The 9985-nt window shown below is 65.5% G+C and overlaps 1 protein-coding gene across 1 annotated transcript in view; it reads left to right on the forward strand.

The window, feature by feature from the left end:
- Positions 1-9590, forward strand: part of MUC5B (mucin 5B, oligomeric mucus/gel-forming) — a 43852-nt gene extending 34262 nt beyond the window's left edge. Inside the window, exons 50-68 of the mRNA XM_027532951.1 lie at positions 240-1635; positions 1748-1929; positions 2194-2365; positions 3106-3353; positions 3689-3875; positions 4093-4321; positions 4412-4593; positions 4664-4733; positions 4961-5061; positions 5340-5371; positions 5629-5809; positions 6172-6276; positions 6357-6394; positions 6766-6882; positions 7237-7323; positions 7440-7562; positions 7760-7805; positions 7958-8066; positions 8781-9590. Of these exons, the coding sequence (XP_027388752.1) occupies positions 240-1635; positions 1748-1929; positions 2194-2365; positions 3106-3353; positions 3689-3875; positions 4093-4321; positions 4412-4593; positions 4664-4733; positions 4961-5061; positions 5340-5371; positions 5629-5809; positions 6172-6276; positions 6357-6394; positions 6766-6882; positions 7237-7323; positions 7440-7562; positions 7760-7805; positions 7958-8066; positions 8781-9003 (3828 nt within the window). The 3' untranslated portion in view covers positions 9004-9590. The remainder of the gene's footprint in view (positions 1-239; positions 1636-1747; positions 1930-2193; positions 2366-3105; positions 3354-3688; positions 3876-4092; positions 4322-4411; positions 4594-4663; positions 4734-4960; positions 5062-5339; positions 5372-5628; positions 5810-6171; positions 6277-6356; positions 6395-6765; positions 6883-7236; positions 7324-7439; positions 7563-7759; positions 7806-7957; positions 8067-8780) is intronic.
- Positions 9591-9985: the final 395 nt, after the last annotated feature.

Genomic DNA, 9985 nt, shown 5'->3' on the forward strand with positions numbered 1-9985 from the left:
TGACAGGACCTTCCTCCACAGTGACCACAGAGGGGGTCTCCACCCCCACGAGTGTGACTGGACCCTCTTCCACAGCGACCACTGAGAGGACCTCCACCCCCACCAGTGTGACAGGACCTTCCTCCACAGTGACCACAGAGGGGGTCTCCACCCCCACGAGTGTGACTGGACCCTCTTCCACAGCGACCACTGAGAGGACCTCCACCCCCACCAGTGTGACAGGACCTTCCTCCACAGTGACCACAGAGGGGGTCTCCACCCCCACGAGTGTGACTGGACCCTCTTCCACAGCGACCACTGAGAGGACCTCCACCCCCACGAGTGTGACAGGACCTTCCTCCACAGTGACCACAGAGGGGGTCTCCACCCCCACGAGTGTGACTGGACCCTCTTCCACAGCGACCACTGAGAGGGTCTCCACTCCCACCAGTGTGCCAGGATCCTCCTTTACCGCAACCACGGAGAGAACCTCCACCCACACCAGTGTCACAGGACCCTCTTACACGGTGACCATGGAGAAGGTCTCCACCCCCACCAGTGTGACAGGACCTTCCTCCACAGCGACCACAGAGGGGGTCTCCACCCCCACGAGTGTGACTGGACCCTCTTCCACAGTGATCACTGAGAGGACCTCCACTCCCACCAGTGTGACAGGACCTTCCTCCACAGTGACCACAGAGGGTGTCTCCACCCCCACGAGTGTGACTGGACCCTCTTCCACAGCGACCACTGAGAGGACCTCCACCCCCACGAGTGTGACAGGACCTTCCTCCACAGTGACCACAGAGGGGGTCTCCACACCCATGAGTGTGACTGGACCCTCCTCCACAGCGACCACTGAGAGGGTCTCCACCCCCACCAGTGTGCCAGGATCCTCCTCTACCGTGACCACGGAGAGAACCTCCACCCACACCAGTGTCACAGGACCATCTTCCACGGTGACCATGGAGAGGACCTCCACCCCCACCAGTGTGACAGGTCCCTCCTCCACAGCGACCACGGAGAAGGTCTCCACCCCCACCAGTGTGACTGGACCCTCTTCCACAGCGACCACTGAGAGGACCTCCACCCCCACCAGTGTGACAGGACCTTCCTCCACAGTGACCACAGAGGGGTTCTCCACCCCCACGAGTGTGACTGGACCCTCTTCCACAGCGACCACTGAGAGGACCTTCACCCCCAGCAGTGTGACAGGACCTTCCTCCACAGTGACCACAGAGGGGTTCTCCACCCCCACGAGTGTGACTGGACCCTCTTCCACAGCGACCACAGAGGGGGTCTCCACCCCCACAAGTGTGACTGGACCCTCCTCCATGGCGACCACCGAGAGGACCTCCACCCCCACGAGTGTGACTGGACCCTCCTCCATGGCGACCACCGAGAGGGTGTCCATCTCTAGTCCCTCTGCCTTCCCGAGGTCCTCACCCATGACCACCAAGCCAGACTTGTCCAGTTACTCACCCACAGGTCACCTGTTGACCTCTCCCGTATCGACTACTCCTGGGTCTCCACCCACTACTCCCTCCTGGTCCTCAGAGACCTCCGGCAGCCTGATGCCCTCCATTGTTCCCACAACCTCGCCTGGCCCCACCACACCCTGCCTTTGCCACGCCTTTGGGAAGTTCTTCCTACCAGGCACGTGAAGTATCACCCCTCCTGCAGAATCCTCCCTGGCATTTGGCTGCCTTGGTTGTGTCCTCATGCCCTTGGCCCTGCCCTGGCTGACCTGTTGTCTCTGACCTTGTAGGGGACATTGTCTACAACAAGACAGATGGGGCGGGCTGCCCCTTCTTAGCCGTCTGCAACCAGCGCTGTGACCTTGACCGCTTCCAGGGCGCCTGCACCACCTCCTCACCCCCAGGGACCTCAGCCTCTGTGCCCCCAACCACTCCACTTAGCGACTGTGATCGTACAATCCCTCCTCGAAAGGTGTGCCTTCCACCTCCACCATGACCTTCCAGGCCCTTCTGTGTGCATGGGGCCCGGGGCATCCATCAAGGTTGATGGCACACCCCCAGCCCTCAGTGGCCACTCCACGGGTTGCTCTGGCTGGAGGAAAGCACGCAGGGTCCAAGCCCAGCCAGGAGGCAGCGGCCGCCCTGCCCCAGGCAGGGGGTGGTTCCTGTGGCTGAGGTGGGGGCGGTGGGAAGGGGTCCTGCCATCCCACCCTGTGGGTGCTGTGCTGTCTCACAGGTGAACGAGTCCTGGTTCCTGGAGGACTGCACGGTGGCCCGCTGTGAAGGTGACAACCGTGTCACCCTGCTGGGGCCCCGGCCGATGAGCAGCATCACGTGCGTGAATGGGCATCTGCCCGTGAAGGTGCAGAACCAGAGCCATCGCTGTGACTACCACTATGAGTGCGAGTGTGAGCGCCGCCCTTGGTTCCGGGTCGGGGGAGGGCTGGTGGGGTTTGAGACGTGCACACGCCCCCCATGCCCTGGGCCTGGGGTCGCTGGGCCCATCCCCATCAGGCTTGACGGTCTGAAGGGAACCTGGGGGTTTCTGAGAGCAGGGAGAGTAGGGGTGAAGCTGAGGAGCTCTGAGGGGGTCGCATCCTGAGGGTCCTGAGCAGCTTTCATGGCAGAACGGCATGCGGGAGGAAGTGGGTGGTCTTACAGGCCTCGGGCTCCTGGGGCGGCCGAAACAAATGACCCCCAGCCAGGCATCTTAAAACAGCATGGTCCTGGAGGCCAGAAGACAGAGATCAAGGAGTCAGAGGGACCGAGCTATCCCCAAAGCTTTGAAAGACGGGGGTCCTGCCTGGCCCTCCAGACTTGGGGCCCCGGGTGCGCCTGGGCTGTGGCCCCGCCTCTACCCAGTCATCACGCAGCTTCTTCCCTCTTAGAAGGCCCTTGTCATTGGATGGAGGGCTCCCCTGGTCATCCAGGATGACCTCCCCCCATGAACCTTCACTTACAGCTGCAGAGACCCTCCTTCCCCCAAAGGAGGTCACATCCACAGGCTCTGGGTGGGCACATCTGGGGGGCTCCCCCATCCAACTGGGTCCACTTGTGTCCCGAAGGAGGGACGGAGGCCCCCGGGGCTGAGCGACCCCCAAAGTAGTAGCTCCGGGTGGCACTGGGTAAGACCTGTCCATGCCTGCAGGTGTCTGCAGCGGCTGGGGGGACACCCACTACGAAACCTTTGATGGCACCTCCTACTCCTTCTGGGACAACTGCACCTATGTCCTCATGCGCGAGATCCAGCCACGCCATGGCAACCTCCGCATCCTGCTGCACAACCGCTTCTGTGAGGCCACCGCCCACTGCCCCCGTGCCCTAAGCATCCACTACCAGTCCGTGGACATCGTCCTCTCCACCACCAGCAGCGCCGCTGGGCAGGAGGAAAGCCTGGTGAGTGCGGGCGGCAGAGCAGCGGTGGCCGGTCCCGGCCTGGTTTAGGGGGACCCTGGTGCACAGAGATCACGTTGTCCCCCTGCCAGAGAGCCTCAGGGGCCTTGGGGAAGACAGAGGGCACACCAGGACCTGGGGTCCCGAGTGTGGTGACTCCAGAGAGGGCAGGGAAGGAGCACGGGGGTGCCCGAGGCCAAGAGCCCCTGGGACCCAACACACTGACCGTGACCCCAGCCTGAGGTGGGTGTCTGCTCTTTGGGGCACGGGTGCCCAGGAGGGGGCCCAGCACCTGGGAGCACAGCCCAGGTGTCATGGTCCCCCGGTCACACCCCCAGATCCTGCTGGACCAAACTCGGATGAGGCAGAGCTTCAGCAAGAACGGCGTGATCGTGACCCTGACCGGGGCCACCGGGATGCGCGTCGATATTCCCGCCGTCGGTGTCGGCATCACCTTCAACGGGCGGGTCTTCCAGGCCCGGCTCTCCTACAGCCGTTTCAGTCACAACACCGAGGGCCAGTGCGGTGAGCGGGGCTGCAGGACGCCTGCAGGGGTGGCGAGGGGCCGGCACCACCGCAACGGGCGCACCCCCCCCGGGGACCCCAGACGCACAGCCGGCCCCTGCACCTGCCCCAGGCGGGAGGCCCTCTTTGATAGCTGAGCAGTTGCTGGGGAGGTTGGGAGACGAAGGGGGACGGCGACGACGGTCCAGTGTGTCCCCCTGAACCCCGCCCTCCCCAGGCACCTGCACCAACAACCGCCGGGATGAATGTCGCCGGCCAGACGGCACCACGGCCCGCACCTGCCGGGACATGGCCCGGTCCTGGCTGGTCTCCAACAGCAGCGTGGAGGGCTGCGGGGTGCCCACCGGCCTGCCCCCAACCACCAGCCCCCTCTTGCCGGAAACCAGCACGCCCGCCATCCACCCGTCGTGCCCCCCAGAGCCCCTCTGCGAGCTGATGCTGAGCTCGTGAGTTCTCCACCTGGGTTGGGTGGTGGTGGTGGGGCGCCATCACCCTGAGGGGCCTCCGCTGCAGCCTCTGATGGGCCCTGCCTGCAGGGTCTTCGCCGGGTGCCACAGCCTCATCCCACCTGGCCCGTACTTCAACGCCTGTGTCAGTGACAGCTGCTGGCCCGGCCGTGGCCGCAAGGTGCTCTGCCAGAGCCTGGAGGCCTACGCAGAACTCTGCCGCTCCCGGGGCGTCTGCCCTGACTGGCGCAATGCCACTCACGGGCTGTGCGGTGAGTCGGGCGTGGCCGCTGGGGGCCCTGGCCTCCTCGGCCTGCCTGACACCTGTCTGTGTGCCCCCAGACCTCACCTGCCCGTCCGCCAAGGTGTACAAGTCTTGTGGCCCTGTGCAGCCGGAGTCCTGCGACTCCAGGTGAGCCCAGCTGACAGGGAGAGCATGGTGGGGACAGCGGGCCTCCCAGGCTGGCCTGGAGGACCTGGTGGGGAGCCAGGAGGAGACCCACGAGGCTCCAGGACCCCGACCCCAAATCTCGGGGGTGCCCTTCCCCCACCCGACCTCCGACCCCGGACCCGAGGTTGCCCCTGGGCCTGCACCCTGCCCACTGCCCTCCCCCTCAGTCTGCCTTTGTCGCCTTGCAGGAGCCAGAGCCCGCTGAGCGTTGGGCTGGCAGAGGGCTGCTTCTGTCCCGACGGCCACATCCTCTTCAATTCTCACAGGGACATCTGTGTGCCCGAGTGCCGTAAGCACCCTGCGCCAGGCCCACCCAGCCCCAGAGAGCGGAAGGGGCCCCGGGGCGGGCAAACCCCGGCTGGGGCCAGTCCTGCCCAGTCCTGCCAGCAGCGCAGCATGGCCTGGAGCCTTTCTGAGTCCCCTCCTAAGTGATCCCCCTCAAGCTCTCCAGGGGCTTCTGCCCCAAGCAGGGAGAAGAGGCCTCCATTGGGGGAGGGGTGGCCAGGCCGGCTGGGCCCCGACCCCAGTGCTCCCACTAACCCCCTTCTCCCCATTCTTGCCTCGCAGCCTGTGTGGGACCGGATGGGCTTCCCAAATTCGTGAGTGCTCCACCTTCAGCAACCTGACTCCTCGCTTGAGCGGAAGGAGGGCAGGGGTCCCCCTCCCAGGGCCCCGGCTCTGCCCGGGGTCGGGCGGTGGGGCGGGTGTGGGTATGGCACACCCAGGTGTGAGCCATGTCAGCCTCAAGGCTGCTCCCGGGACAGGGAGGCCGGGGCCCGACCTGCTGCTGGACGCGACCCCAGAGGCCAGGGCACCACCCAGGAGCCCTGGGGGACCCTGACCTGGTCTGTTGCAGCCTGGAGAGCGGTGGGTCAGCAACTGCCAGGACTGCGTGTGTGACAAGGGCACTGTGTCAGTGCAGTGCACGCCCGTGGAGTGCCTGGCCCCAGACCAGCCACAGCAATGTGGCCGGGCCGGCTTTGTGGCCGTGAGCAGGCCTCTGGCGGACAACCCATGCTGCATGGAGAATCTGTGTGGTGAGGCCTGCACCCCAGTGGGCAGTGGGTGGCACGGTGTCTGGCTCCGGCCACCTGGCCGGCAGGGCAGGAGCGCCTCGGGGTCCCGTGGCCGGGCTGAGGCTGGACCCGAGGTGGGGCCTCTCAGTTCTTCGCTCCTCCACCTAAAATGAAGCTGGTGGCCTCTGGCGTCCCTGGTGCCAGGCAGGGTCTTGGGGAAGACCAGGGAGGTGACACAGCGTGGCCCAGAAGGGCCACAGAGAGCCACTGACTCCTGTGGAAAGGACTTCTCTGGTCCAGCGTGGGGCAGTGTTACCCTGGGAACCACAGTAGCGGGAGGAGGGGGGCAGGGGCACCCAGGCAGCTCCCTGACTCTCCCGCAGTCTGCAATGCAAGCACGTGCCCCCAGAGCCCCCCTGCATGTCGGCTGGGAGAGAAGCTGGTCCGCACCCAGGTGGAGGATGACTGTTGCCCCACCTTCAGCTGCGGTGAGTCTCCGGGCTCGGGGGACGGTGGGGCTGGGGCTGGGTGCCTCCCGGCAGGTGCTCAGCAACCCCTTTCCTTCCAGAGCCTCTGCTGTGCACCTTCAATGGCACGTTCTATGGGGTAAGGGCTCCGTGTCCAGGCAGTCGGGAAAGGGCAGGGGGTGGGCTCCAGACTCGGCACGTCCTCTGAGGACCCCTGTGCCCCTCTTGCCATGACAGCGGATGGGTCGAGGCTCCAGGCCCTTCAGAGGCAGCTGCTGTTGAGAGCCACGGGGAGCTTAGCTTCAGGCTCTCCCAGCAAGAGTTTCAGGGCAGGACTGCCCCTCCCACCGGCCTGGGGTCCCGGCTGCCCCAGTCTGCACTCATCCAGGGTCATGTCTCTGATCCTGTGTGAAAAGGAAGGAGACCGCTCTGTGGGTCTCACGGGCACAGGGAGGGGGCCTGGCCCTGGTGCCCCCTCAGGGTCACCTCCCCTCACCCTGTCCACTGCAGGTTGGTGCGACCATCCCAGGGGTTACTCCGTGCCACACGTGCACCTGTTTGTCCATGGACAGTGAGGACCCGACTGTGCGGTGTGAGGAGGAGGCCTGTAATACCACCTGCCTCCAGGTGAGGCCAGGCTAGGCCCCTGGGGAGGCCCATCACCGGACCCTGGGCCCCCGGGAGGGCCTCCAGCTCAGCCTTCATGGAGGTTTTTCCGTCCCAAAAGGAGGGAGTGAAGCAGGAGGGTGGGGTATGGGGCTGTGGGCTGGAGGCGGACCTGTAGGCTGCTGGGATAGGGTTCTGGAGGGCCGAAGTGGAGAAGGTGCTGGGAGCAGGGCTGAAGCTAAGAGAGGACCCGGGGGCTGGGCAGGGGCATGCCTCACAGAGGAAAGGGGGTTCCAAGGAGGCTAGCCCTGGGCCCCAGGGTGGGTGGGAGAGCAGGAGGGCTAGGTGTGGGACGTGACCACCCCTCTGCCCCAGGGCTTTGAGTACTCCACGGTGGCCGGGCAGTGCTGTGGGGAGTGCGTGCAGACCGCCTGCCTCGCACCGGACGGTCAGCTGGTCCAGGTAAGGGGACACTCAGTCTCGACCCTTGCCCTGCAGAGACCCTCCTGACCAGCTCCTCTTCATCCACCAGGTAATCCCCAGCCCGGCCCCCAACCATTTTCCCCCTTTCATTCCAGCTCAACGAGACCTGGGTCAACAGCCTCGTGGACAACTGCACGGAGTACCACTGCCAGGCCAGGGACGGACCCCCTATGCTGACCCCAATGCCTGTGGTCTGCCCTGACGTGTCCACCTGCAAGGTGTGTGTCTGGCACAGAAGCCCCGCCCACATCACACCTACCCATTCCATCACCAGAGGCCCCGCCTACCCACAAAGGAGCCCCGCCCACACCACAGCCCACACCCACTCATTCCCAGAGTCCATCCCCAGTAGGCCCCGCCCACCCACCACGAAGCCCCGCCCACTCAAGCCCCGCCTCTGCCCCTCCCCCTGCAGGGCATCCTCAAGAAAATCGGCTGCTGCTACTATTGTGTGCAAACGGGTAAGTCAAGGCTCCCCTTCCTGCCTCTCAGCGCTGTCAGCTCCGCCCACTGACTCCTCCCGAAGTTGCCCTCCCCAGCCAGAACCCCCACCCTGAGCGGGAGGTTACGTGGGTCCTTGGAGACCTGCCCCTACTGCCTTTCCTCTGCGCAGACGCCTGCCAGGTCCACACCAACATGACGGTCCTGCGACACCGGGGCTGCGTCACCCAGGCCGCCGTCAAGGTCTCTTTCTGCGAGGGCTCTTGCCCAAAAGTGTCCCGGTGAGCCGCCCGTGCCCTCCACCCCCGCCCCAGACACATGCGTGGTCACCAGCCGGTGCCCCACGTGACCCTGTCTTTAGAGGGACCCCCTGCGCTGGGGCTGAGGCCGGAGGGCCCAGCTTGCTACAGGGAAGAGGGAAGGGCCCCCCAGCAGGGCTGCAGAAACCCTGAGCCTCCCCAACCCCCTGGGGGCAGGCCTGGGGCAGCTGGGAGGGGCCACGGGGGTCAGAGCACCAGGGCTACCAGTGGAAGGTCTGCCCGCGTTGGGGCCAGGCAGAATAAGCACCTTCCCTGAGCCGGACTGTCAGGGCAGAGCTGGTGGCAGAGTCCACCCCCCAGAAACCCAGGCCACGGCCAGCTGTGAGCCCTGGCAGAAGAGGCAGGAGGAAGGGTCTGGACCTGGCTGGCCGGCCCAGGGCAGGTTCCCAGAGGAGAGGTCTGCCACGGTCGGCAAGTTTGAGGAGCTGGTTTGGGAAAGAGCAGGGCCTGGCTGGGGAAAGCTGGGGTTCTCAGCGACCCAGAGCGCTGTCCAGGCCAGTACCAGCAGCGCTGTGCACTCAGGGAGCCAGCCACTGTCTCCGGACCCCCAAGAGACTAGGAGCCGGGTGATCCGGGCAAGAGGGGAGGTCCTGAGGTTGTGCGTCTGCAGGTACTCCATGGAGGAAGCCGGGTGATCCGGGCAAGAGGGGGGGTCCTGAGGTTGTGCGTCTGCAGGTACTCCATGGAGGCACAGGCCAGGCAGTGCAGCTGTTCCTGCTGCCAGGAGACCAGGACCCACCAGGAGGTGGTGACCATGCAGTGCCCCGATGGGACGGCCTTCCAGCACACCTACACCCACGTGGACGAGTGCAGCTGCGTCCCAGCCTGCGCATCCTCGCCCCAGACTCTCGAGGATAGCTCATCCACCTTCCCAGTCTTGGGGTTCACCACTGTCTGACATTCTGCACCCCCAGGCACCCCCCCCCACCATGGAAACCACGAGTGCCCAGGCATGCCTTCCATGGGTACCACTGCCCCCGCCCTCTTTGCACTTGGCCTGGTGAAACCTGGGCCCTACAGGGTGACAGCACAGTGGGGGTCGGCTTGAGGAGGACCCGAGGTCCTGCCCTCAGAGCCCCTCGCGCCTGTTTGGCCACCTCCCTGGCCATCAGGGTCAGATGACCGTCATCTGAAACATGGGCACACCCAGGCTCGACCCTCGCCGGTGTCAGGAGGCGGCGACGCTGTGCAAAAAACCGTACCCCACTGCGCTCGGGTCCCACCGCGGCCTCTGTGCTCCTCGAAGCCCCCAGGGCACAGACCCCCACTGGCTACCTCCTGCAGCGAACCACAGACTGAGGCCGGGGCAGGCAAGGCCGGCTGCCTCCAGGGAGCTGCGTCAGGCAGGCTGGCTGCCTGCCGGTGTCTGGACCCTGGGCTGAGGCTACAAGGGCCAAGGGGCAGGCCAGGGACGGGGTGGCCCCCACGGCACGCCCTGTGCTCACGCAGCCCCAGTCTTGCAAATAAAGGCCGAGCATCACACACGCTTCCTGGTCCTGGTGTCTCTTCCCATCAGCTGCATCCCTGGGCTCCCCTGCCGTCCGGGGGGCTGGGCTGTCCCTGAACCCCACGCCTCAGGCTTTTGCTGGAACCTCCAGGAAGGGTGGGCAGAGCAGGTGGCAAGGACGCCCCCAGGGTCCATCTCAGGCTTTGGGAGTATCAGGCGGAGTCGGGGTGGCCCGAGGGCTCGGAAACACTATCACCGTGATTGCGAACATGAAGGGTTTAGAAGGAAGTTGTTCACAGGCGCAAAGACCAGATGAGCCTCTGGGGGGTCAGTGTGTCCACGCAGGAAACCCTCCCCATGCTGTCCGCACCTCCTGCAGGCGCTTGTCACGGGCCAGCCTGCCCCGTCTCTGACCCTCATGTCTCCTCTCCAC

This window comes from Bos indicus x Bos taurus, chromosome 29 (genome assembly GCF_003369695.1).
Source record: "Bos indicus x Bos taurus breed Angus x Brahman F1 hybrid chromosome 29, Bos_hybrid_MaternalHap_v2.0, whole genome shotgun sequence".
Taxonomy (NCBI): Eukaryota; Metazoa; Chordata; class Mammalia; order Artiodactyla; family Bovidae; genus Bos; species Bos indicus x Bos taurus.